The following is a 27,509-nucleotide window of genomic DNA, read 5'->3' on the forward strand; positions in this document are numbered from 1 at the left end:
GCTGGCTCAGGAATTGTTACAGAAGAAAGGGCAGAATGACTGCAAATGCTAGAATTCAGGAAGGACTAAATGGAAATGGTCTTCTGGACATGACAGGTTCTCTACTGTCGTGAACTTACAGCAGCTGTGGCTGCCTGCAAAAGATCAAACTGGTCAGCCTTCTAGCATGAGGTAGAGCTCGTGAGCCCCAACCCTGAGGAGATATTATCATAGTTTATGGCTTTGGGTGCAAGGAGAGTAAGTTTTCTTTTTATTTTATTGGCATTTTGCCTGTATGTATTTGAGGATATTGGATCCTGGAGTTACAGAGAGTTGTGAGCTGCCATGTGGGTGCTAGGAATTGAACTCAGGACCTCTGGAAGAGCAGTCTGTGTTCTTAACCACTGAGCCATCTCTCCAGCCCCCGAAAGTAAGTTTTCTTTAAGGGTATGGCACCTGGTGGCCACATACTCAGGAGCATGTGGGCAGTGTAAATTGAAGTTGGTGGGTTATTTTTAAAAAAAAAATACAAAAAACAAAACATGAAGTTGGAAGTGGGAAGATAGTGGATGGATATAGGCAAATATGACCAAAGTACACTGTATGAAATTCTCAAAGAATTAGTAAAAGTATTACATTAAAAAAATCAGAAAGCCAATTTTTAATTCTAACATTTAGGTAACTAATTCCAAAGAGAATAGAAATCTTTAAACTGTTTAAGGTTTTCTTACATGGAAGGACAAAGTTTTCAGCCTGAAAACTCACCACGCACTCGACAGAAGGGGTGAAAACAAACCTTTCCTAGAGACAGCACAGCGGGACAACGGCAACACTCCAAAAGTCAAGTACACCTTGACTTTTGACACCCTGCCAAAACACCACTAAAGTCTAAAACAGACATCCCAAGCATGGAGTCTCAACACATTTACTTCTCAGTTTCGTTTTCAAGTTATTGTTCCATCCACTTTGGAGGAAAAACAGAAAAGTAGAAGTCTAGGCTATCAACTGGAGAGTGTTGGCGGTGGCCCAACATGAGGTAATGTAGATCAAGGTTTCTGGAGAACTTTCTCCAAAGGATGCCATTGATAAAACTCCTTTTTCTGGAAGTCAAATGGACTCCAAAGGGAGACCTTGAGGACACAGAGGCTGTTTCACAAAAGTCCCCTTTGGACCAAACAAGTTCCCCTAACAATCAAGTCTCCTCACTTCATAAAACACTGATGTATCATTAGAAACTAGTGTTAGTTCCTAATGTGTTTGTCTAATTGATACACACAGTAACTAACAGTTACTAAAGCCCTTGCATCATTGCTGTGAATATCTTGACTCACTTGCCTGCAGCTCAAACTGTTGTTCCCTATTTAATGAGATTCCTTTCATTCTACATAACACAATTTTGACTAGCTTCAAGATTCCCTTTACTTGTAGCTCTACTCTGTGTAGAAAAAAGTATTAATGTTCTTCCAGGTTTCTGTGCTTTTGTCTTGTGCACCAAGGCACTACAGCAAATCTGGAAATGAAGTTTCATCTTCAAAAAGTGTGTCCAGAATGGTCTCCTACTGGAGTGGTTAATGGGACAATGAAGTAATAAATAACTTTAAAGGGCTGAAGATGTAGCTTTGTGGTAGAGTAACTGCCTAGCATGCAAGAGGCCATGGGTTCAATTCCCAACAAAGAAGAATACTTTCAATTAATGTGCATAAAGTTCGCCTACACATTCTTGCCCCTCATTTGTAGTTCATAATGGTCAATGAATTGCCAGGAATTTAATACCAACTTTGTAGGTTAAAGATGTAAAATTTGGTCCTTTGGAACATAAATTAAAAGTAATAATCACAAAACAATTTAGAAACATACAAATTCTATTATAATTTTTGTCTTAATATATAAAATACAAATTATACAGTGGTATGTACATAAAATATACTATTTACATTCTACTAATGTAAAGTTGATTAACAATAACAAGTGATACTTGATGTATATGAGAGTGTTCTCATTTTGTTTCTGACCTAAGTTATACAAAATTATACATAAAACATGAATACCCTGACCAAGGGAAACAGAAGGATTAAACAAGATTTCATTGACAACTGATGTAGTTCCAGCTTGACCAGATAATTTCCTGAATAGACATCAATTATATTATTTTTTTCCGACACTTATTAACCCCACATTGGCAGAGGATTTCCTTTTCAGGTATGGTCCCAGCTTCATAACCATAATCCCATGTTAGTTCTGTTCTTGCTTTCACATACCTAGAAAGTAGAAATAAAAAAGAATCATAAATCATTCTAAATAATTCCACATGAATCAACCTTGAATATGCCAATTTTCATATTGACAAAATTAACCATCCTAAAGTTCATCTATTCTCTCTCTCTACATCATCCACCATTTAAGATAAACTTTATTAGGAGTAATCATTTGACTTTTATTTCAACTCTCCCAAAATCCTGTGTAAGAAAGTCTGTCTGTCTATGAGGAATGGTGTTTTATAAACGTGAAGGCCGTGGCACACAAGCAAATGGAATAATTCAGACATTAAAAAAGATACAGGAAGCCGGGCGGCGGTAGCACACGCCTTTAATCCCAGCACTTGGGAGGCAGAGCCAGGTGGAGCTCTGTGAGTTCGAGGTCAGCCTGTTCTACAGAGCGAGATCCAGGACAGGCACCAAACTACACTGAGAAACCCTGTCTTGAGAAAACCAAAAAGAAAAAAAGAAAAAGGAAAAAAAAAGATACAGGAAATGGGCATATTTCTTATGTGAGATAGCTTTCTTTTTCAATTGCTATTTTTACTTCAGGATATTAATGTTTTCCTTTGGGTGTTTTGGCAACGATTTTGTGAATTAAAGCCATTTACTAATTTTTTTCCTCAATATTTTTCTTTTTGTATTTTTCTCCTACATTTTTAAGAACTGGAAGATAGTGCACTTCTCATTCAGTATTGTTTTGCTTGTGGCCAGTTCCAGCACCTCTGAATCGGGACTCATTGCTGTGTTGGGCTGTGAGCTATTATTCTATCTCTGGAAGACCTGGCAGTCAGAGATGACTACATTCAGAACCAGGAAGAACCTGCAGCAAGTTGCTAAATAAATCTTGCTGTCTGAATGGAGGGATCTACATCCTGGAGTCATTCAGTACCTGTCTATCTTCCTTCAATGGATGCAACTGTGAACATGACATATGTAAACAATCCTGGGTCTGTATCACCCGGCAACAGGCTGTCCAAGAAGTGTTCCCTGTACAGGTATGCAGCCAGTTCCACTGTTTTCCTCAGATTTTTCTACCTGGCTATGGTGATCATGTGATGGACCAGGATCTCCTAACATCGACCCTTTCAAGACAGTTGGCATTTGCCCTTTTCTAGAAATTCAAGTGTAGGTGTCATATGTATTTGATGGCCAGTGTCCTAAAACCAAGTCAATCTTGTCATTTGTTCTAAAATAATGCATACATCTATCTCCACAGTGATCCCTGACATGCTGTCTCACAGCACTGACTACACCTTACCTCTGCAGCACTCATCCACTCTTTCTACCTGTGCCAGTGGTCAGAGCCATAGCTTTGTGCATGTTGGGTGTTCTAATGCCAGGCTGTATCCCCAGTCTATAAGCTACTTTACTTTTAAAATGCTAATTCATGTCCACACCCTGTTTCTTCATAACTAAAACTCTTACATTTTCTTACTAATACTTTTAAACAATTTTAAAGATTATTAAATCTTTCTGTGGATCTGGGAGTACATTTGAAGTAGATTAAAAAATTATCTTAAAAAAAAGAAAAGTAAAGGTCTAGGTGAGGCCTTCAATCCCAGCACTCAAGAGGAAGAGGTAGGCGGATCTGAGTTCCAGCAAATTACACAAAGAATCACTGTCTCAAAACAACACAACACAAAACAAAACAACAAAGAGTTCATGGCCAACCTGGGCTATGTACTGAGTCCCAGGTCAGCAAAGGGTAAATGGCAAGACCTTGTCACAAAAACAACCGAAAGCTAAATGAATCTCTTCTGCAAAATTACTGAAGGCTTTCTCCAACATATACAATGTTATTAAGTGTTGTAAAAGAAAATGTTTATAGGAAGTTTGTTTTAATACTATATTATGAATATGCATAATACAAATGGGAACTCTTTTGATCAAAACAAAAATGATACAACACTCTTCCTCACGTTCCTCTGAACTGAACTATGTAATCTGATGTCCTCAGCCCCTTAAGAAATTAATTCTAAATGAGAATAATAATAGAAATTCCAATGGTTTAAATTTTTAACTGACTAGTTAACAGTTTCGGATAACTGACTACTTTAGGATACCTTGATATTTAGGGCTATGTTTCATCTTTTCATACTTTTTTCATATTTACTATTTTAAAAGTCATAGCTGCAGCATTAAATTGTATAAGTAAAACAACTGCAAACCTGTTGGTGAAGAAGGCGACCAGTGGGAAATTCCTGTCATGTGTTTCTACAAAAACGTTCTGTACACAGAGATTTGGGGAACAACTATGCTGTTTAAAAACAAAAAGAATTAAACACAAAGGTTACACACAGCATAAAATTTAGAACCTTGTTATTTAAAGTATATGAATATCACTGTTTCCTACATATCTCACTGATTTCATCTTTCTCATTTTGAACCCATTCAGTAAAGCCATTCAGGTATCTTGCTGAAATATAAAATAGAACCCCTTAAATGGGGATTGTTTGTCAGTACTTAATATTATAAATGCATTTATCTTTCGACTCAACAACACTATATTAAAAAGTGTACTGTACAGAGCCATCTGCATAAGTATCTATGTGTCAGATTGTTAATAAACAGTTTTAAAACAGGAAACATTTGGAAATAATACTTACCTATAGAAAGCTACTTAAGAATGACACAAAGAAATTCCATACAGCATAAAAGGAGAAACATGCTAACAAGAAGAATCAGGGCCAGTGAGAGATGGCTCAGTAGGTAAAGGCATTTGCCAACAAGCTTGACAACTTGAGTTTGATTCCTGGAACTTACATGGTAAAAAGGGGAGTACCAACTTTTCAAGTTGTTCCCTAACCTCCACACATGCATGTGACATGTATGTATACCCACCCCACATACAAAATAAATAACTAAATGTAAAAAAGAAAAGTACCAGGAGCTCCTCTGCACTGATACATAATGATCTTCAAGATAGTATTGTTAACTCAAAGAGTGAATATGAGAAATAGCTCAAGCTGGGCGGTGGTGATGCATGCTTTTAATCTCAGCACTCGGGAAGCAGAGGAAGGGAGATTTCTCTGAGTTTGAGACCAGCCTGGTCTACAAAGCAAGTACCAGAATAGCCAGAACTATAGAGAAATACTGTCTTGGGGGAAAGAGAGAGAGAGAGAGAGAGAGAGAGAGAGAGAGAGAGAGAGAGAGAGAGAGAGAGAGAGAGCGCGAGAGCTCAATCAGTAATATACTTGCTATGCAAGCAAGTAGACCTGAGCTCAATCCCTAGACCCCAGGTGAAAAAGCCAGGTGTGGCGGCACATGGTTGCGATATCAGGACTGGGAAGGTAGAGAGAGCAGGATCCCTGGGGCTTGCTGCCAGACAGCCCAGCCTGATTGGTGAGTTGGAGGCCAATGAATAATCTTGTTTTAAAAAACTAAGGTGAATGGCACTAAAGGAACAACTTAGGATTGACCTCTGGCTCCCAAACACACAGGCACACATGTGCATGCAGGCCACCCCATGCACTTAGACACTCACAAAGTGAATAAGCCATACAAGAAAGAACACCACATATGCATTTCCTTGCATTTGCAGAGCTGGGGATGAGGTGGGGGCAGAATAAACAAAGAGTCACAGAATGGGGTCAGGGAAATTGGCAGCATAATACTTTTCAAAGGAAGGCCTTAGCTGAGCAGTGCCCACATACATCTTTCTTTAGTCCCAGCACTGGGAAGCAGAGGCAGGCAGATCTCTGAGTTTGAGGCTAGCCTGGTCTACAAAGTTCCAGGACAGCCAGAACTATACATAAAAGAAACCCTGTCCTGAAAAAACAAAATACATACATACATACATGGAAAAGGCCTTGAAAATAAACAAATATTTACAGAGTTTTGTTTTTCTTTTTTTTCTTTTTTCTTTTTTTTTTTGCTTTTTCGAGACAGGGTTTCTCTGTATAGTTTTGCGCCTTTCCTGGAACTCGCTTTGTAGACCAGGCTGGCCTTGAACTCACAAAGATCCGCCTGCCTCTGCCTCCTGAGTGCTGGGGTTAAAGGTGTGCGCCACCACCGCCTGGCTCAGAGTTTTAACATGAAGAGTATACACAATATAATATTATATCCTAATCCAAACCAGCACCTTCTTTGAAGAGGAGACATATGTAAGTGGTCAATTTTTCTCAACATAGCCATGTAACCTCTTTCCAAGGCTTGTAACATGACAGTACTCTAAATACCACCATTTCAGCACTTCTTAGATGCCCACTGTCTTCTCAATATTGACATCTATTACCATCACAAGACTCATAAAGATACCAAGTCTCTCTAATATCCTTGAATATGTCCATCACTAAGTCTGAATGATGATTATTTCCTATTTAATTTTTTTGTGCAACTTGGACAGTTGAATTTGAATACTGTGTGTTTTGTGCACACATGTATGTGAAAACGTGCATGCACCTGTCTATAGAAGCTGAAAATCAAATGTCAGAAGTCTTGATTGCTCTTCACCTTTTTCATACATACACTAATTTTTGTAACCTATTTTTTGAGAAAAGGTCTCATTGAACTTGGAGCTTGATTGGCTAGATCAGCCAGTAAGCCCCAGCATCTTCCTGTCTTCTCCCCAGTGCTAGGATTACAAGTGCATGCCATGATGCTTGTTTTGTGTATATCTCTCTGTATATCATGATATACTATGTGTGGTATTGTGTGCCTGTGTACACACAGGCACACATCTGTGTATATATGAGGAAGCCAGAGGATGTTGGGTATGCAGCTCTATCATGTTCCACCATAATCCCTTGAGAGAGCATCTCTCACTGAAACTGGACCTAGCAAGCCTCTGTCTCTACCCCCAAGAGTGCTGGGGTTATAAGCATGCACATGGCCATACCAGCTTTTTATGTGGGTGCTGGGATCCAAACTCAAGTCCTCATGCTTGGCAAGCCCTTACTGAGCCATCTTCCCAGCCCTGAACACTGATTGATGAATTTACTTTTCCTTGACTTTATGTTTTGTTTTGTGTTTTGAAGACAGGTTCTCACACTGTACCCAGGCTAGTCTAAAACTCAGGAAATCCTCCTGCCTCAGCCTGAGAAGGACTGGGATTACAGGCATGAGCCACCATGCCCAGCCATCTCTTAAGTTTGCTGTGGATATCGCTCTATATAAATAAAACACTGATTGGCCAATAGCCAGACAGTAAGTACAGGCAGGACAAGAAGAGATGAGAATTGAGTAAACAGGAAGGGAAGAGAGACCTGCCAGCCACCGCCATGACGAGCAAGATGTAAGGTACCGATAAGCCATGAGCCACGTGGCAACTTATAGATCAATAAAAATGGGTTAATTTAAGATATAAGAACAGTTAGCAAGAAGCCTGCTATGGCCATACAGTTTGTAAGCAATATAAGCGTCTGTGTGTTTATTTTATAAGTGGGCTGTCAGACTGCTGGGGCTTGGTGGGACCCAGAGAGAAAACTCTCCAGTTATATAAGTTTTCTAATGTAAATGTTTCAAGCACTTTCAAGCAGCTTATATTAATTAGGATGAGCCTCAAAAAACCCTAAATAGTCACTCCCATATTAGCAGTAGGAATTAAGCATCAAGAAGTAGCATGCAGAGGCACACAGAGGACTGCCTTCGTCTGTCTTTAGAATCTATTAATCCTATCATCCTGATAAACTTTAAGGAAAGGAGTGCTTAGAAACAGGCATCTCCACCCTTGATACTCACATTAAGGAAGCGGCCCACATTTCCTTCTTTTGAAGCATCCAAAAGAAACACATTCTCTTTACTGAGCCTCGCTAGAGAAGGGGACGAAGTCTTCATCCTTTCACTTGGCAACTCCTTATCACAGAAGACCTGCTGACTTTGAGAGTCTGCCGATTCTCCTTCTTGGGATGTTTTTACTGGAACTTCAAGCACCTTTTTAGTATTCTCATTATTCGATGTGGCTACGTGCTTACACCTGCCCTCTGGTGAAGTGTCTTCTTGACTTTTAGTTACTTCTATCACATCTGATTCAATCAGCTGTCTGTCTTCAGAATATCCAACTTGGTTTGAACTTAAGTCCTCTAGTAGACATTGTTAAGAAGGAATTGTCAGGCCATATACTTATAATTAAGTTAGATGACAGTTGCTTTAATTAGTACTAATCCTTATCACGCATTAAGGTAGGCAGTATTACTCGACTTTTATAAATGAAAACACTGAGTCTCAAGGACTAAAAAGACCTTCCTGACTCATACAGAGAATACAGAAACACACAGGTGTGCCCAGCTTCTAAAGCATGTTTTCTTTCTGTGGCATCATAGCTTTTAATGAATCTACCTGTTGGTTCCTCATTAATGTATTTAATATAAAATCCAAAAAATGTAGCTTTCCTTTCATCGACTCTGGAATCTGCATTTAAGTATATTCTAGACTCATGTAACAGAGAGTGGCTAGGCCTTTAACATACCATAGTTCTAAGACAACTCTGTCAGGAGTTCTTTTTTTCAAACTCCAGCAAAAACAACTGTGTTTCCAGGGCCTTGTACATACTGATGTTTGGTGCCTTTTTTAAATGACCAGTCAAAAATTGTACTTTTATAAACCAATAAAAGTGATATACTTAGTCAGTTTTTGTAAACATAACCCTTTGTGAACATCCAAAGTATGCATACATGTCAGACAGAATAACTAAATTCATGTACTTAAAAAAAAACAAAAACCACTCATGCCCATATAATTCAGTGCTCTCCCCTAAAATTATACTTTAGTTAAAAAGTTGATCTTAGGCTGGCGATATGGTATAGTGGGTAAAAGTACTTGCTGCCAAGTCTGAAGTCCTGAGTTCAATCCCTGGCACCCCATGTGGTAGAAGGAAAGAACAGATTCTCAAAAACTGTTCTCTTGACCTTGGCATGCCATGGCATGTGTACATGTGTACAAAGGAAACATTCCTTTCCTTCAAATAAATGGGTAAATATTTTTTTAAAAGGGGGGGGGCAAAAATCTTTGAAAGTATTAAAGGAAAATAAAATTAATCTCAAAGAAGTCAGGAGCAGAATAGTGGTTACTGGAGCCTGGGAAGGATCTGAGGAAGAGGGGCAGAGTGAGGTGGCTAATAAGTGCAGGGATGCAGTAGGACAGGAGGTGTAATTCTCATGTCCCAGATGGCACAGTAAGAGCAATGGTTGCCAGTAATCAATGGTCTATTTCCAATAAGGACCATTTTAAATGATCATTACACACTGTATACTGAATATCATATCATACTCATAAATACATGTAACTATTAATTAAAAATATTTTTAGAAAGAAATTCTACTTACTAAAAAAATAAAAGCTCATGGTTTAATCATTATCATGTGGATGCTGATCCTACAGTACTTGTATTTTAGTCAAAGATTTCTGATAGATTCTACTAGCTATATAGTGTCATTATTTGGACTGCCTGCTACATATACTTAGCAACTGATGAAAATAGACAGAGCCAAAGCAACTGTACTCATTATGGCTGATGTGTATTAAAGGGTAAAATAACTATTATAAAATGCTCTTTCTTAATAGAATTTCCCAGTAAGGAACAACCATACCTCCACCAATCTATCCTCTAATACTAGGTGAGGAGTTAGGGTTGCAGATTATGGGTATGAAATGGGAGAAGAGGCATTAGTGGCAGGCCTGTGCTCCAAAACAGGGCATCTGTCATCCATATCTCTCTACTAAGGGATTCATCAAAATACAAAAGTTCCCAGACCCAGGTCTGCCCAAGTTGTAACATTTATCATGTAGAGGATATCCTCTGAAAGACAGTACTCTGTGGGAAAAGATTTTGTAGCCTTGCTAGCATTACACTAAGGATCCTACACAGTGGTGTGGGCAGAACTTCTAGAGTAATGTATCTTTAAGAGTCCAAAAAGTGTGGCTGCTTTGGCTAGTGCTTCCAAAGTCACAGACACCACCTATGGACCATGCAGTCAGAGCCATCCACTCTATCCCTTCTGCCATGTAGTAGGTCATTGCTGAAACCAGACCAGAAGTCTACAAGCGCCTATAAATGTAGGACTAGTCATCAAGGATTTCTAATTCTATGATCTCTGTTGTGACTATTCAAGTATGCTGATGTAGAGGGAAAGCAGAAACAGGTAAATCAATGCCTGAAGCTATTTATTCAACTAAAACTTTATTGACAGACACTGGTGTTGTAAGTTCATAAAATTCTCAAATGTCATGAAATATTATGCACTGTCTCATTTTTCAACTATTTAAAAATGTAAAAAGCATTCTTTTACCAACGATAATTAACATCTGGCAGGCCAGATTTGGAATACAATTTACCAGTTTCCACATGGCAAACCCATTCAATTTGTTATGAAGTCTATGGAAAGAAGTGGTAGATACTGAATAAAAGGGACAAAGAGGCAAGGGAGATAGACAGCCATAAGGAAATAAAGCCTACCGTGAGCTCTAGCTTTAGAGTTTATGTGTTCGTGAGCTGGTTTAAATCCATTCTTATCTTCAGGAGTGGTAGATTCTGAGGAAACAAATCCCTTCAAAGAAAGTAAGAAAGACAGCTGTATTCTCTAAATCAGGAAAAAGTGCTTAGCAGCTGGGCCTCTTTCACCAAGGATCACTCTTTCTAGGCCGTATATAGTAGGTTAGTTTTGAAAAGGCACAAGGTTGGTACTGTAAGGAGCCTTGAAATAAGTGGAGCCAGCACATGTGCCCCGTTTACACTGCCCACTTCTAGGCACTTTAGTAAGCTACAACTACAACAATTGTCAAGATATTATTTGGGCTAAAAGTACAATAAATCTGTCTGTATCTCAGACTCAAATAGCCTGTATGTTCAAAACAATAAAATAAATCCTACATGTATTATGTAGCATAAACATTTTAGTAGAGGCTAGAAAGGTAAGATAATGGTTAATGGCCTTTGAAAGATGTCTCTTCTTTTTTCAAGATAGTGTCTTGCTATATAGCCCAAGTTGACTTCAAACTCATGATCCTCCTGAATTGGCCTCCCAAGCACTAGCACTGCAGGAAGATTTTGTAGCCTTGCTAGCATTACACTAAGGATCCTACACAGTGATGTGGGCAGAACTTCTAGAGTAATGTATCTTTAAGAGTCCAAAAGAAAGATTTGAAGTGTGGCTGCTTTGGCTAGTGCTTCCAAAGTCACAGACAACACCTATGGACTAAGGTGCCATTATGCTCAGTTTGATCTTGTAGTTATTACCATGCTTTTCTCATTGTAATGAAAAACAGCTGTCTTGAATTTAGGGCTTCTAATGACTGAGAGACGCTGAGTTCTTGAAATATTTCTGTAGTTCATTTCCCTGAAAAGGAAAAGAAAAATTATTCTGTATATCACTAAAAGTTTCTTTTATTAGACCATAAAATATAGGTAATATCACTATTTCATAAACTTCCTTTATTGTCAGAAATTAATCCAGGGACTGGAGAAATGGCTCATTGGTTAAAAGCACTAGGTGCTTTTCCAGAGGACCTGGGTTCAATTCCCAGCACCCACATGGCAGCTCATAATCATCTGTAATTTGTAACTACAGTCCCTGGGAATTCAAAACCCACTTCTGACCCGAGTGCACCAGGCACAAAAGTGGTAAGGCCAAACACCAATACACATAAAATAAAATAAAATAAAATTAAAACATTAAAAAAAGAAATGAACCTATATTACATCTACACTATCTAATGCAGGAAGGAAAAGGTAACCATTAACTACCAATAATTTTAAAATGTGGTTTTTGGGTTTTTTTTTTGAGACAGGGTTTCTCTGTGTAGTTTTGGTGCCTGTGCTGGATCTTGCTCTGTAATCAGGCTGGCCTCAAACTCACAGAGATCCCACTGCCTCTGCCTCCAAGTACTGGGATTAAAGGCGTGTGCCACCAAAGCCCGGCTAAAATGTGTTTTTTCAAAAATAAGAGACCCTAATAAAGCTTTCCAAATACAAAAATAAAATTAAAATTTATAACATTCATAAAGAGCCAGATGAAAGTTATCCACAGTGAACCCAGAAATGGACCAAAGGAAATGTGTTGGCTGGATTTTCAAGGTAAGGATGCTGGATATCTAGAAGTGTTAAACTTAGTTTGTGAGATCAGAAGAGTTTTAGGGGAGGGGTGGTGGGAAGAGAGAGAGAGACATAGAGGGGAAAAGACCCAAACACTTCTGATCCATAACAAGTGGGTATACCATGATCCGAAGTTTTTACTTACATAACAGGCTCTTTGAGATCACTACTAAACTTAGTAGGACACTTCTCAGTTTTAGGACTTCTAGGATGTGTTTCACAATCTGAACATGCATCTTCTATTTTCCTCTTTTTGGAAAGCATATTTTTTACACTGTTTTGTTGTTCTCTTCCATTTTCATCAGTATTAGTTTTCTCAGGAGTGGCTCTGCTTAGTAATCTTCCTGAAATGAAACAGATAGAGATCAAAACAGAAAACAACCACTACCAACCAGCAAGTAGGCATCTCTTCTCTATAAATAAAAGACTCTGAGTGCACTGTATTTCTAGAAACGATAAAGTCACCCTACAAATTCTAGAACATAGGTAACTCATCCAAGAAAATCGTTCCATGGCACTAAAAAAAGACTAATGGGAGACTTACTGTCCTACATTGAGAATAAATATGAGCTATTTGGAAGAAGCACCAGTCAATTTTTGTATTTTAAAAAGAAAGAGATCCATAGTAATATAAAACAAAAAAAGTACGCTAGACAATGAAAAGTAAACTTGTTTAAATATTTTTTAAAGTTTAAAACCTTAAACTCTTAAAAACTAACCTATTTAAAATTTGTGACATCTACCTACTATTATGCTCATATTCAGTTTAATATTAAAATCTGTGGCTCATTTAATGTATTTTCTTTCAAGACTCAAAATCATACTCCTTAAGTTAGAATTAGTGGCTAGATGTTCCCACTCATCTTTCTAGGTCAACCGTAGTTGTATGTTCTAGCTCTGGACAGACTGCCAACAATGCTTCCTGGACACTACTTAGGGTGTAGAAATAGCTTCCACTCAAGAGTTAGTCTGAGAAATACGATGAATGTCTATGCAGGCTGGATAGTATGTTAGTGGTGTGTGACAGATTCACACATGACCTACTCTGGAGTCCCTGAAACTAAGTGAGATGCTTAAAGTAAGTGTCTAAATCATCATATGCAAATATTCATTACAATATTAATTTGTAAAAAACACTGAGGAGTTTTTGATTGGTTGTTTTTACCTTTAGTGAGTTATTAGTTTTTTTATTTAGAACATTTCTTCCCTTCCTCTAGAGCATCTGTAGACAATGTGCCTCTTTCTGAAGCACCTATGGCATCTCAGCCCTTCGGGACCCCAGATCCAGTCACTTGTCTCCTCTGGTGCTCCCCTACATCTTGTTGATCAGCACCTTGCTAAAGGATGCCAATGGCTCACAAGGACAATGTGTATTCAGATGTATACAGATCCAACTAGGAAATAATTAGCAAACAAAGCTTTGCTTTACCTGAATAAATGCACACAAATGTCCCTCTGTCAATGTCATCCAGGCAGCGTACTCCCCAGCCCTTCTTCTCACTTTTGAACACCTGTAGCCTCACCTGAGGACCATGTTGGACAACTCGGTTCTGACACAACTGACGGTTACACTTGCACAACAAGTTGCATTCAAAAATGCTGGCAATCATAGACATAAGACAATATAAATTAGATAGCCTAAAAAGCAAAGTGAAATGTATCTTGCTATTTCACTTAACTAGTAATTAAACTGAGGGAAGTGTGAAAGCTTAGGGCTAGATTGCCAGGGTTACTAGCTATAGTTTCTGTTTTTAAAATGGAGTTTATTTTTATTTATTTATTTTTAAGTGTAGAATATTTTCCCTGTGAAAGTAACTGCACCACCTGCATGCCTAGTGCCCACAGAAACCAAAAGAGGGACTGGATCCCTGAGACCAGAAGTATAGCCCAATGTGAACTCTCATGTGGGTACTGGGATTTGAACCTGAGCCCTTTGGAAGAGCAGCCAGCACTCTTGACCACTTAACCATCTTTCCAACCTCAAATGAGATGTTTATATAACAAAGCTTAACCCATAGGGCTGTTTCATCAACATCCACACCACAATATTTACCAGATATGTAACATGGTACTCAGTACACAGTAAATGTTAGCTTTTTAAATGTGTAAAGGAAATGTATAGGATCAAACTCTAATTGTAGTTCTATAGGTGTTATTACTTAGCATCAATTTTGATAGGCTGAAAATAATCAACTGACAAATTAGGTCTCTTCAATCACTTTCTCTCTCTCTCTCTCTCTCTCTCTCTCTCTCTCTCTCTCTCTCTCTCTCTCTCTCTATTTTTCGAGACAGGGTTTCTCTGTGTAGCTTTGTGCCTTTCCTGGATCTCGCACTGTAGACCAGGCTGGCTTCGAACTCTCAAAGATCTGCCTGCCTCTGCCTCCCAAGTGCTGGGATTAAAGGCGTGCGCCACCACCGCCTGATTTCACTTTTTCTTTTAATAAATTATATACTTATAATATTATTAGTGTGTGTTTGGGGGTGGGGGTGGGGATCATGCTAGTGCATGTGTTGCACACAGCCATCCAAGCACAGAAGCCAGAGAAGGATGTCAGGTGTCGTGTTCTACTACTCTCTGCTTCAGTCCTTTGAGACAGGATCTCTTCACTGAACCTAAAGCCAAGCTAAGGCCAGCAAGTCCCAGAGGCACTATGTCTTCAGCCTCTAATAGCTCTGGGGTTACAGGCATGTATAGCTTTTTATCTAAGTGCTGGGTATTTGAACTCAGGTCCTCATGCTTTCCCACTGAGTCAGCTCCTCAGCCCCTTCATTTGTTTTTGAAACAGCTTCCCTATGTGGTTTAGGCTGGTTTTTAACTCAATATCGTTCAGCCTCTGCTGTGTGCTGGAGGCATATGTTTTAATGGGAAAATGGTACTCAGACCCACTTATTTCCTGAGCAGTTAGGCTTGAAGCAGATGAGTGTTTGAGTATATTTTGATATACGTGTGATCTCTGACTTCCATTTCTAAGAATATAAAATATGGTTTCATGTTATTAGCTCTTAGTAATTTATATTTTTCAGTATTAGAAACACATATAAACAAAATCTATAAGACTGTAGACCAAAATAAAAGAAAGCACTCTATGGGCCTGAGGAGATGGATCAGTGGTTGAAATGCATGCTATGAAAGCATGAGGCCCTGAACTCAGATCCTTAGAACTCTTATGAAAGCTGGGAATGGTGGATCACATATGTAATCCAAGGACAGCAGAAACAGGAGGATCCTGGGGCCTGCTGGCCAGTCGGTCTAGCCAAAATGGAAAGCTCCAGTCTCAGTGAGAGACCTTATCTGAAAAAATAAATAAGGTGGACGGTATCTGAGGAAGATACCTGGCTTTGATCTCTGGCTCCCAGTTGTGTGCACACACACAGGCACGTTTACCACCCCACCATGCACACAACATACCAAAGTACCATCCTTCACCGACGCAAACATCTTGCAACAAATCCTTAAGGTTACTCACCCAGTAGGTATAAGTCTCTGCAGCCTTTTATATTTATATCCAGTACATACTGCATCAGGTGACAGGGGCCATGCTTTCGCATTCTTTGCTGTCAACTGAAGACAAGCACATTTTTTTCTAAAAGAAAGGCAGTGGATAGCGAAGTCAGAATAAAAAATCACCAAGTTATGAGACTTGGTAAAAGTGTAAATGACATTAAAAAATGGTGTACCTTGCTGGGCAGCAGTGCTGCACACCTTTAATCCCAGCACTCGGGAGGCAGAGCCAGGTGGACCTCTGTGAGTTCGAGGCCAGCCTGGTCTACAGAGTGAGATCCAGGATAGGCACCAAAACTACAGAGAAACCCTGGCTCGAAAAACCAAAAAAAAAATAAAGTGGCATACCTTTATCTATAAGAGGGGCTTTGCTCAAGGACTATACGAAAACTCTTCTAAACACAATCAGCCTATATGAAAATAATACTAACCAAAAGCTTATTACAACTAATATAAACTGCACTGAGCTATCTAGCCATGCAACAGGTATTTTATTATATGAGTTTTAACTTTTGAAAATGGATATTTTACTCATCAGATGCTTGTTTACTGATAGTCTTAGTTCTGCTCTTCTATCATAGATTATTTTAATAGTTATTCCCTCATTAGCTGAGAGTTATAGTCAACCCCTGAATGCTTAAAATCTTGTATTAGTTTATAAAGTCTATTTATTTGTGCTTTTCCCAATACTCTGAAACATTGCCACGATACCAGAATTAGTTTGCCCTTGCATGCTTTATTTTCCTGCACATCATTACTTGCATCCTCTGGGGCCATTATTAAGTAAAATAAGTCTTACTTGAATGTATTAAGAGTATGACACTTGATCTGATAATCAATGTAGCTGTTATATGACAGATAGGTCGTGAACATTGTGGACAAAGAGATAATTCACATTCCAGGTGAGATAAAGTGGGGTATTCCATCACATGACTCCAAACAGCATGTAGTTTAAAACTTAATTGAATGTATATGAAATTTTCCACCTAATGTCTATTACTATTATTATTATTATTATTATTATTTTTATTATCAATGTCTATGGGTGTTTTGTCTGAATGTGTATCTGTGCACCACTTGTGTGCCTGACGCTTGCTGCCCAGGGAGGGTAGTGGATCCCTTGGTACTGGATGTGAATTGACATGTGGTGTTGTGTATTAAACCTGGGTGTTCTGAAGAGTAGCCAGTGCTCTTAAATTCTGAAACATCTCTCCAGTCCAATATTTCTAGACTACAGTTGACCATAGGAACTGAAGCTACTGCAAAGGAAGAAACTGCTGTAGTATGCATAGTTTCACCATCTTTTCAATACAAAATGAAAAATGACGACAGATAGATGCCATGGCTTACCAGCTAGTTAGTCACTAAACAACCATATTGATTATCAGATCAAGATACTTGCAATGCGGTGGCTGGAGAGATGGCTCAGTGGTTAAAAGGACTGACTGCTCTTCCAGGGGACCAGGGTTCGATTTCCAGCACTCACATGGCTGCTCACAACTGTCTGTGACTCCAATTCCAGGGAACCTGACACCCTCACACATGCATATATGATGGCAAAACACCAATGCATGAATAAATAAATAAATAAGTAAATAAATAAGTAAATAAATAAATAATAAATATGTTTTAAAAAGAGATACTTACAATGCTTTGGAGTTTGTAAAAAAAAAGCACAAATAAATAGACTTTGTTACTAATACAGGATTTTAAGCATTCAGTGGCCCTTGAGTATACCTCTCAGATAATGAGGGGAAAACTGTATTAAAATAACTTCCCTTTTTCTTTTACTTAGTATAGGCAGTTAAATTTGTGTAGTTAACTATACATATAACAGAAATCTACCCTATTACCATCAAACCTACAGATGTATATGTATTACACATCTTTAAAAGAAAATGTTTCTCAAGGTCTTAACATATCAGAACATGTTTTCATTTTCTTGATGGAATGTCAATATAATGGTTAAAGAATAGTAGTTGTGAGCACACTGACATTCCAAAATATTAGCTAGTAATGATACTTAATTTGTAAAAGTAAAATATAACAAGTGACACAGAAATTAGGATCAAAGGTTCAAATACTGCCTCTCTAATTTGTCTGTGATCTCTTTGAATTTATTTCTGAAGACTAATTTCCTTATTTGTATGACAGAAATATATTACCTAACACAGAGGCTTTTGTGATGACAAAGAGAATGAATGGATTTTAAAGTGTTTGGGCATGTATGATACTCATAAACAGCACTGTAATTGCTATTATAACTATGGCACCACATAAAAGGAAATACTCATTCTTAAAAGAAATACATTTCAAATTACCATTTTTGGCAAAGAATATGGTTAATGAAATGCTATCTTTTCATCTATTTTAGACAATTTGTGCATAGGTTTTATACAGGCAAAATGACAACCTAGACACAGTAGGACTGGACAACTGTGTCTACATTTAGAGATTGTTTGAAATGTCCTGTTTTCTACTTACATGTCTATACAGCCCTCAGAACAGTCACATGAATCAGAAAACATGTTGGAACAATTTAGGTAGTATGCTCGGGGCCATACTGTCTTTCTGTACTTAAACTGTGGAAGTTTCCTCTTGTCAATTTCATTACAGAAAGAAATCGGCACTGATTCCACTCCGTTACTAATATCCACTTCAGAAACAACTTTATCTTGCTTTGGGTAATTCCGAGTCAACTGAACATAAGTATTGAAAGAAAAATTGTCTGTGAATAAAAAGTTACACTCTGTCTCAATAAGGTAATGAAAAACTTCTTCTATGTTTCGTAGACTCCGTCCACAGGGCGTTTTATAATTCACGTGGAGAGCAGAAGAATGAGAGTTTGTTTTTGCGTGTCGTCTTTGGAAGTGACATCTGATTGGTAGCTGCAGAGGGTTTTCTCCCTTCAATGACAGTGGTGTTTCCATTAGACAAGCACTGGAGCAGATATGGCCACAGAAAGACACACTCAAAGGGGGTTCCTTCTTCCCCAGGTCTGCAGCTTTCCTGGTTACAGGGAGGAATGCTTCTTTTCCTGGAGATCTATTAGAATAAATTAATTATTAGTACCTCAAATTCATAGTCTTGCTTCATTTTTCAAAAACACTGCAGACTAATGTGCGATTACTTACTACATCTTCTTGGACAGCAGTAAGATATCCTAGACTCTGAAACATCAGACTATTCCAGAAGGTCCAGCTAGCTGTGGCTTTTTACTAGGCCCTGACATGCACACTGAGAGCCTGCACTTGTTCAAAGACTGAGAACAGCATTTTTTCATGTGGGGTTTATTAAGCCTTTGCCTAGTAAAACTAAGGTAGTTGAAAAACTAGTTAAGAATCCTTTACAGTGCCTTCATCCAACAACTATTTAACTCATTTCCCCCCACAATATGTAATCCAGCTGTCAATTATATTGATACTCTGAGAACAACAGAAACTGACAAAAGAAAATGGGATGGCATTCAATCTAATGGGAAGAAATCTGAAAAAAAAAAGTTCTTGTATTTTGAACCCCATTTTCAAACTTCTTCAAAGAATTTGAATTATATTTTACTGTCTATTATACATTAAAACAGATATTTTATTTACTTTTGTCTCAAAAAAAAAAACCCAAACACTTGGTAATTTAGTATGTAATAGACAATGAATCACAAGTAACTTTCTAAGGTTACAAAACATCATTTGATGAACAGCGAGGTGTGAAGCAACTTCACGGTGTACAGCTATGTCTGCCATTCCTGTTAGTCGATCACATTATAGTACTGAAAATCAATTTTTGTTAATATTGCCATTTTTCTTCCTCAGCGGACAAGTTCCTTCTACTGGTTATGTATACAATGAAGGGGGTCTCGGTGTTTTGGGATTTCAGTCTAATGGGTAAAATGATATCCTATCACTTGAATGTAAATATTTTAATGTTGGAACTATTTCCAATTTGTCTCTGCGTTAGTGCTTTGATGAACATCTTTCAGATAAAAATTCTTGACCAAGTTCCAGATTATTCTTCCATCTCTTCAAGAGGAATTAATAGTCAATAAGAACACACATTTTAAAAAAGCAAAACAAAACAACAGACAAAACCTTGATTAATAAAAATAACCAAATACGGGGTTGGGATTTAGCTCAGTGGTAGAGTGCTTGCCTAGCAAGTACAAGGCCCTGGATTTGGTCCTCAGCTCTGGAAAAATATATAAATAAAAATAACCAAACATATATAAGAATATATTTACTAATAAAGATCCAAACATGTCTTTGAGAACTACAGAAATCTCAGCAAATAGGTACATTATCCAAACTTCTGCACTAGAAGATAACTAAACTCTGGCATAGTTCCTGGTAGGCATAGGCCCACATGCCTATGATGATCGATACCTTCCTTTAAAAAGTCTGAGGGATTGGGATTGCAGCTCAATAATATAGTACATCTTAGCATGCATGTATAAGAAATTGGGTTGGATATACAGAATGGTTAAAAACAAAAAAACCTAGCAAAACCCAAATTCTTCCTGAGAAAGCTCCATACTACCAGGAGAATGTAAAGTTGTTCTAGGACCTAAGGGTGGGCAGAAACACTGCTGGTCCTCCCTACACCTTCTCCAAGGACTATCGAGAGGGGCTAGCACTCATGAATTTTCTATACCTTCCAGTTTCCTATGTATGTCTTCCAATACAAAATTATATTTCTTAAAGATGTGAAAGCAATGCTTTTTGGGGAACAAAAGTAATTTGGGGGAGGCATTATTAGTCTTCCAGTTTCTGTAGGAGAATGGAATTCTAACTTCAATGACAATGGCATTTTGTTTTGATCCTAGGGATAGCAGACCTTGTGCATGGTAGTCACGGGCTCTACCAATTAGCTACATCCTCACTTTAATAATAATGTTAAATGTCAATAGACACAGCTGTTTTCATCATTCATACCGACCAAAGATTTTTAAGTTCTTATGTGAGCCCAAGATTGCTCTCTAATTCATAACTCTTTTAGATGCCCAGTCACTCCTACACAAAAAGATTGGATTTTAGTTCTTTCTTTATTGTCAGTAGCTACTAACTGAACTCACACTAACATGGCTGTGTCAACCTTTAACTTCCACCCTTGTCAGCAGGCTTTACTAATCAGCAACATTTTTAACTTAATTTATTCTTTTCTTTCTCTTGCCCACCCACTTTCTTCTGCAGTATTTTAAAGCAAGCTTCTGTCATCACATCTTTGTACCCAAAACAATTCAGCATGTGTTTCTAACAAAGTTGGATTTGTTTTAATGACCCATATCACCTATTTGTCCAAACGCAAACTTCATGCTATGCTTGCTTCTAGTATTCTTTTCCCCTTTAACATAGTATCAATGCATCCTCCTCTTCCTTTCATGGTATCTGTTAAAACTGAATTTTGTCACTTGGTCTGTGTCACTTCTCACATTTTGGAAATTAGCTAATGCCACCTAGTGGTGACATTATTTAATTCAATTCTCCACCTACTATAATGTAAGTTAATTGATAGTCCTAGAAACGAAGATTCAAGATCAAAATGTGGGAGAGAAGGGCAGGAAGGAATGAATCACAAGTACTGGTGTCAGTTTCCAAGAGGTATACAAGGTCTTGTTAATTCACTCTTTGAGATGCAAAGATTGGTAAGTGGAGTTTGAATATTTTCAGCCAAACCATCATGATGCTTCACTTAGGCTTTGTGGTCATTTAAACTGTGTGAAAACTTGTACAGCTACTTTCTATAAGACTATTGCTTCTTCACAAACTAGAAGTTTAAAACCAAATAACTGTCCTCACCACAGCTAGATGGGAGGTGCTTTACTGCTCCTGTTTGGGATATGGAGGACATATAGACTTGTAACTGTGATGTAACTCTGATGAACCAATACATCATTATTATTGACTTCTCTGGGCTGCAATGTTTAAAAACTTTTTTTTTTTTTTTTACATTTATTTGTTTCTTGTATGTACATGTGGAGGTCAGAGGACTACTTTTGGGAGTCTGTCCTCTCTTTCCATCATGTGGATTCCAAGGATCAAATTCAGGTTGTCAGGTTTGAGGCAAGTATACTTACCTGCTGAGTCATCTCAATGGCTGAAATTATTTTACAAAGAAGAAATTTTCCTAACTCTTGATTTATCATGGTACATAACTAGTACAGGAAAGAGTAGTGTTTGATGCTTCCTCTCATCTCTATTTACTAATATCCATAATAATAAGCTATAGCTCAGCAAGTGTCAAGGTGACTTTTAATGTGATTAAGAATGAATGGAGTTTATAATTTAATAAACTGTGCTGGCTAGTTTATGTCAACTTGATATAAGCTAAAGCCATCTGAGAGGAAGGAATCTCAACTAAAAAAAATGGCTCTGTAAGACTGGGCTACAAGAAAGCCTGTAAGGCCTTTTCTTAATTAGTGATTGATGGGGGAGGGCCCAGCCCATTGTGGGTTGGGCTACCCCTAAGCTAGTGGCCCTGGGTTCTATAAGAAAGGCTGACAAAGCCACTGGGAGCAAACCAGTAAACAGCTCCCTTCCATGGCATCTACATTAGCTCTGGCCTCCAGGTTCCTGCCTGTTTTGTATTCCTGTCCTGACTTCCTTCAATGACAGACTACAATGTGGAAGTATAAAAGAAAACCTTTCTTTCTGGACTTGCTTTTTGGTCATATTTCATTGCAGCAACAGAAATTCTAATTAAGACATAAACTTAAATCAATCACAGTGTTAATTCTTTTGGATGTTCTAATTTCACTTTATTGAACCACATTTTAGCCAATAGATTAAACTTAAATTATTTTCTAGGCAGATTAAATTATCTATAGCAGGCTGGGGACACAGCTCATTGGTAGAACATTTGCCTAGCCTGGGTGACAGGTGGGTTTTAAAAGATTATCTGAGGCTTGGTGGTTACAAAGTTCAGCTTTCAGTACACATAATGGCTTAGAACCACCTACAACTCTAGTTCCAGGGAATTCAATTGCTTCTCCCAGTCTTCAAGGGCCCCTGCATGCATATAGCAGGCAGGCAGGCAGGCAGGCAGGCAGGCAGGCAGGCAGACAGACAGACAGACAGACAGACAGACAGACACACACACACACACACACACTTATAAACACCTACAATTTCACTTTACACATTTCAGTAACTTTTTTTGATATCTTACTGTATTAGCTACAAATTCTAGAAAAATACTGGAAAATAACTATGATAGTAGTAGTTCCAGAGGCCAGTTTTATTTAAAGGAAATGCTTCTAAGGTTTTATTAACATGATGTGGGCAGTGGTTTGATAAAAATATTTTCTATAGTATTAACAATTCTATTTCTAATACTTGCTATTATTTTCTAAATGGCTTGACATTTGTTGAGACTTTTTATGTCTACTTTTGTAAAATAATTTCATACACGCCCATGTCTCAAACACTATGACTTCTCCAATCTTAACTTTTATATTTTCACTCACCTTTGTGTTAAGAAACAGATAGCTGAGAAAGTTTTCTTGAAAAATATGCAGAAAATAAATTTTCTGAGTTTTTATATAAAATTGTTATTAATCTTTTAATATTGATACTAAACCTTTTTTTAAAAACTTGTTTTCAGTCTGGACAGATGTCAGCGATTAAGAGCAATAGTTGCTCTTCCGGGGAAACCAGGGTTTGATTCTTAGTATCCACATGGTAGCTCACTCTAATCTCATGGGATCTGATACTCTCTTCTGACCTCCTCAGGCATCAGGTATCAGGCATGTGGTGACAGACACACACACCAACAAAACCCCCACATGCATGAAATAAATCATTAAAAACAAGAACAACGCATTTCTGTCTACTAGCACTCTGTTACTTGTTGAAGTCTTTTATCTCCAGACTTGGTATTTTCTTATTCTTTCAGGTCCTTTCAGTTTTGAGTTTTTTGAAACAGAGGTTCACGAGGCCTAGGCTGGCCTAGAAGTCACTACATGATAAAAATAACTCCTGATCCTCCTGTTTCCAACACCCAAGTGCTGGGATTATAGCCCGCTGAATCATGCCCAGCCTAAGTTTATTTTTTTGTGTTTAACCTAGTGCTAAGAATTTCTTTCTTGGTATGATTGGGTACCAAGTTCCTTCTAAGCATTTTCTGGATGTAAAGCATAATAGCAGATAATCTTCATTACAGTTTACAGTATACTTTTAAAAAAGATTTATTTTTACTACTGTTTTTATTTATGGTATGTGTGTGCTTGTGTGTGTGTGTGTGTGTGTGTGTGTGTGTGTGTGTGTGTGTGTGTGTGTGTGTATGCCATGTATGTTCAGGTACCTGTAGAGGTCAGAAGAGGGCATCAGATCCCCTGGATCTGAACACATGATGTGGGTTCTGGGAACCAAACTCCTCTGGAAAAGCAGTATTGCGTCTTGACCACTGAGCCATCTTTCTAACCCTTCCAATATAATTTCATATGGTTTTTCCCACATGGCACTTAAGTATAGTTTCAAGTCAAGTAGCCATTACTAAAGCAATATGCAACTAGACTTACTCAGGACAAATATTTTAATAGTAAGTATGCTGGTAAAACTTGTAATTTGGAATTTAAGATTTCAAGAAAGCCATCTAATTTAAAACCAGACTTCTTAAAAATAAATTAATTAAAAACTAAGAAATGTCCAGTTCTAGTTACTATGAAAATTAACAAAGGAGAAAGTATCTATATTTTAGAAGAATAAGCAAACACAAAACATGGAAATGAAACACTAGTTCAAACCTTAGAATCACTCTTTCTTATTCATGTTTCACTTTAGTAAGTAGATACAGGAAAAGAGGACCTTCCTGTAAGACTCACAAGTAATATAACCCAATTTTACCTCCATCTTACAGAGGGGAACATTAATTTTCTTAAGACTACATTACTGGGGGAAAAGACAGAATACCGGGCCTTCAAAAGATAATGTGAACCTAATACAACCCTCTGAAAATATAATGTTGGAGATAAAGAAAAAAGCTGCTGGCAAGATGGTTCAGTGGGTAAAGGTGCTGGCTGCTAAGCTTGACAGCCTGAATTGGACCTCCAGAACCCACATGATAGAAGGACCGAGTCAGCTCCCCACCACCAAACAGAATCAAATAAATAAGCATTAAGAATTTTTTTTTTTTTTAATGATAAGGTGACTGGGAACTTTGGTTAGACCCAACACATATATACCTATATTTGCTTGCCAGCTTTTGGGTAAAGGCTTTTTAGTTTGAATGTGTTTTGAGAACAATGTTGCTGTTAGTAACCCTGAACTTTAGAAAAGTGGGATTTAGAGAGGCTGCAAAGTGACTACAGAGAATTTTGTTAAGTAAAAAGACACTCTATCCTTTACTACTGTTTTAGGAGTCATGAATATAGGGTGGAGGTATAGCTAAGGGGCAGAGTGTGAGCTTATTACCTATCATATTCTAGAGTCATCCCATAGTACCACAGAAACAAAGCAAATATATATGTGACGATAAGGACAGACAAGTGGAGGGGAGAGGAAGGGAAGGGGAGAGGGAGTGGGGAGGGAGGGAGGGAGGGAGGGAGGAAAATATTATATCAAACTTGTTTGCTTTTGCTGTCTCAGTCTCAAAGCTGTTGGGTCACATATATATATTAACCACTAAAACCATCTCTCAAGATTTAAATTAAAAATCCATCATGAAGTAACACGTAAAACAAGGAATTTGTAAGTGTTTAGCTGGGGCAGCTAGGTAAAACACTGTGCAAACAGAAGAGCCTCGAACAGGGAAGCAGCATCTCAGCACCCACTTCTTGGTTCCACTTGAGTGCCCACACTGCTTGCTGAGCCACACTTCTGGGCCTCTGTCAATGTATACAGGTGTGTGTGTGTACATATACAAAAGTTAAACTGCCAGATTCATGTGCCTGTCTATGAGAAACCAAGGGATTTATATCTATGCCCATGTGCTTTATCAGCTGTAGTCCACTGTCACCTTGTGTGTGACACTGGCAAAACTGCACACTGGCATAGCTCTAAAAATTTTAGCAAAATGCTCTTGATAAAGCAATGCACTTGACTAAGAAAAATTAAGCTAGTTTTTATAAACAGAGATACCCTTTTAAAAAAATTAAATGTTTTACTACATTTACAAATTTCAAATATCATCTATGTGGAATGGAACTGAAATGCTAAAAGCATACTTCTTACCCCTAAGACTTTTCATACTTGATTTTACCACTATGACATGTTGTTTGATCTTGAGCAGTTCAGGGGGCTGAGAACTCACCTTGTAGCTTATTAGCCTGCCTATGCGACTACTGGCCAGTAAGTGTTTTTGTTTTGTTTTGTTGTTGTTTTTTCAAGACAGGGTTTCTCTGTGTAATTTTGGTGCCTATCCTGGATCTTGTTCTGTAGACTAGGCTGACCTTAAACTCACAGAGATCCGCCTGGCTCTGCCTCCTGAGTGCTGGGATTAAAGGCGTGCACTGCCGCCACCACCGCCACCACCACCACCACCTGGCCCATTAAGTGGTTTAACTACTTAAGGAAAAACAAAACAAAACCAACTAATCAAACAAAACACACACACACACACACACACACACACACACACACACACACACACACACACACAAGCATAAAACATAAAACATAAAACAAAACAAAACAAAAACCCTCATAACCTGCAGGGGAAATCCAAATGGAAATTTTTTAAAATAATTCTAGTCACCAGTCTGGTGGTGCATGCCTTTAAAAATCTCAGCACTTGGGAGAAAAACAAAAGAAAGAAACAAACAGAATTCTAGTCAAGAGTGAGTTGCAGCTTTGGAATTCTTAACACAAAGAAGAAAATTCTGAGTCTAATTGGACATGTTCATTCATCTGAAAAGATCTCTCCAGATATATGAAATCAGGTCTGATCTCTGTGTGACAGCCCAGTCCAAGAGCTCCCAATGAAGAAGCCCTGACTGGACTGGAACTCAATGACAGCCTTGAACTTACAGTGATTCTGCTTTCTTAGTGCTCAGATTACAGTTATGTGCTATATGCCCAGCTGAAATTTTTAAAAGAATATAACAAAGGAAAGATGATCAGTTATAAGCAAAAATACTGGTCTAAATCTATAAGGAAAGTAGTATTAAGACTTGAGCCTGGAAAGAATTGAGGCTTTTAAAAATGCAAATGAAAAACTTTTAAAAATTAATGCTAAGGTTAGAACAAGAAAATAATATTGAGAGAAAGATGGCTCAAAACAGAGAATTAAGAGTTTCTAAAACATGTTTGCTGTTATCTTTTCCACTCGTTAAGTATGGCTCTCAGGTTATAAAGACCAGACAAAAATGGAAAGGAACTGAGGTTCTAACATTTACAAGAATGTAATAGAATTTGACTGTATTTAAAAGCATCAAGGACTCTATATTCACATAATTAAAAATAACAAAATGAATCTTTAAAACTATGCTTGTTGCCAGAAATTTTTGTAAAAAAAATATCTTATATTAGAATGGTTGAGTCTGTTTAAAAACTAACATGATTCTATGTTGTATATTGGGTTAGCATTTCTCCTTCTTCTTCTCCTTCGTCTCCTTCTTCTTCTTTTTTTAAGTTTTTCAAGACAGGGTTTGTCTGTATATAGTCTTGGTGCCTGTCCTGGATCTCGCACTGTAGACCAGGCTGGCCTTGAACTCAGAGATACGCCTGGCTTTGCCTCCCGAGTGCTGGGATTAAAGGCATGTGCCACCACTGCCCGGCTGGGTTAGCATTTCTAATAAAAAAGTTTTGTGATCTAC

The 27,509-nt window shown here is 37.9% G+C and overlaps 1 protein-coding gene across 1 annotated transcript in view; it reads right to left on the bottom strand.

The window, feature by feature from the left end:
- Positions 1 to 611: 611 nt before the first annotated feature.
- The window catches only part of Setdb2 (SET domain bifurcated histone lysine methyltransferase 2), a 38,457-nt gene continuing 11,559 nt past the window's right edge, over positions 612 to 27,509 (bottom strand). The window contains exons 6-14 of the mRNA XM_076545101.1: positions 18,251 to 18,811; positions 15,732 to 15,848; positions 13,694 to 13,863; positions 12,410 to 12,608; positions 11,410 to 11,509; positions 10,630 to 10,720; positions 7,917 to 8,257; positions 4,406 to 4,494; positions 612 to 2,237 (exon numbers count right to left, since the gene is read on the bottom strand). Coding sequence (XP_076401216.1) covers positions 2,120 to 2,237; positions 4,406 to 4,494; positions 7,917 to 8,257; positions 10,630 to 10,720; positions 11,410 to 11,509; positions 12,410 to 12,608; positions 13,694 to 13,863; positions 15,732 to 15,848; positions 18,251 to 18,811 — 1,786 coding nt within the window. The 3' untranslated portion in view covers positions 612 to 2,119. The remainder of the gene's footprint in view (positions 2,238 to 4,405; positions 4,495 to 7,916; positions 8,258 to 10,629; positions 10,721 to 11,409; positions 11,510 to 12,409; positions 12,609 to 13,693; positions 13,864 to 15,731; positions 15,849 to 18,250; positions 18,812 to 27,509) is intronic.

Source organism: Peromyscus maniculatus, chromosome 9 (genome assembly GCF_049852395.1).
Source record: "Peromyscus maniculatus bairdii isolate BWxNUB_F1_BW_parent chromosome 9, HU_Pman_BW_mat_3.1, whole genome shotgun sequence".
In the NCBI taxonomy this organism is placed as follows: Eukaryota; Metazoa; Chordata; class Mammalia; order Rodentia; family Cricetidae; genus Peromyscus; species Peromyscus maniculatus.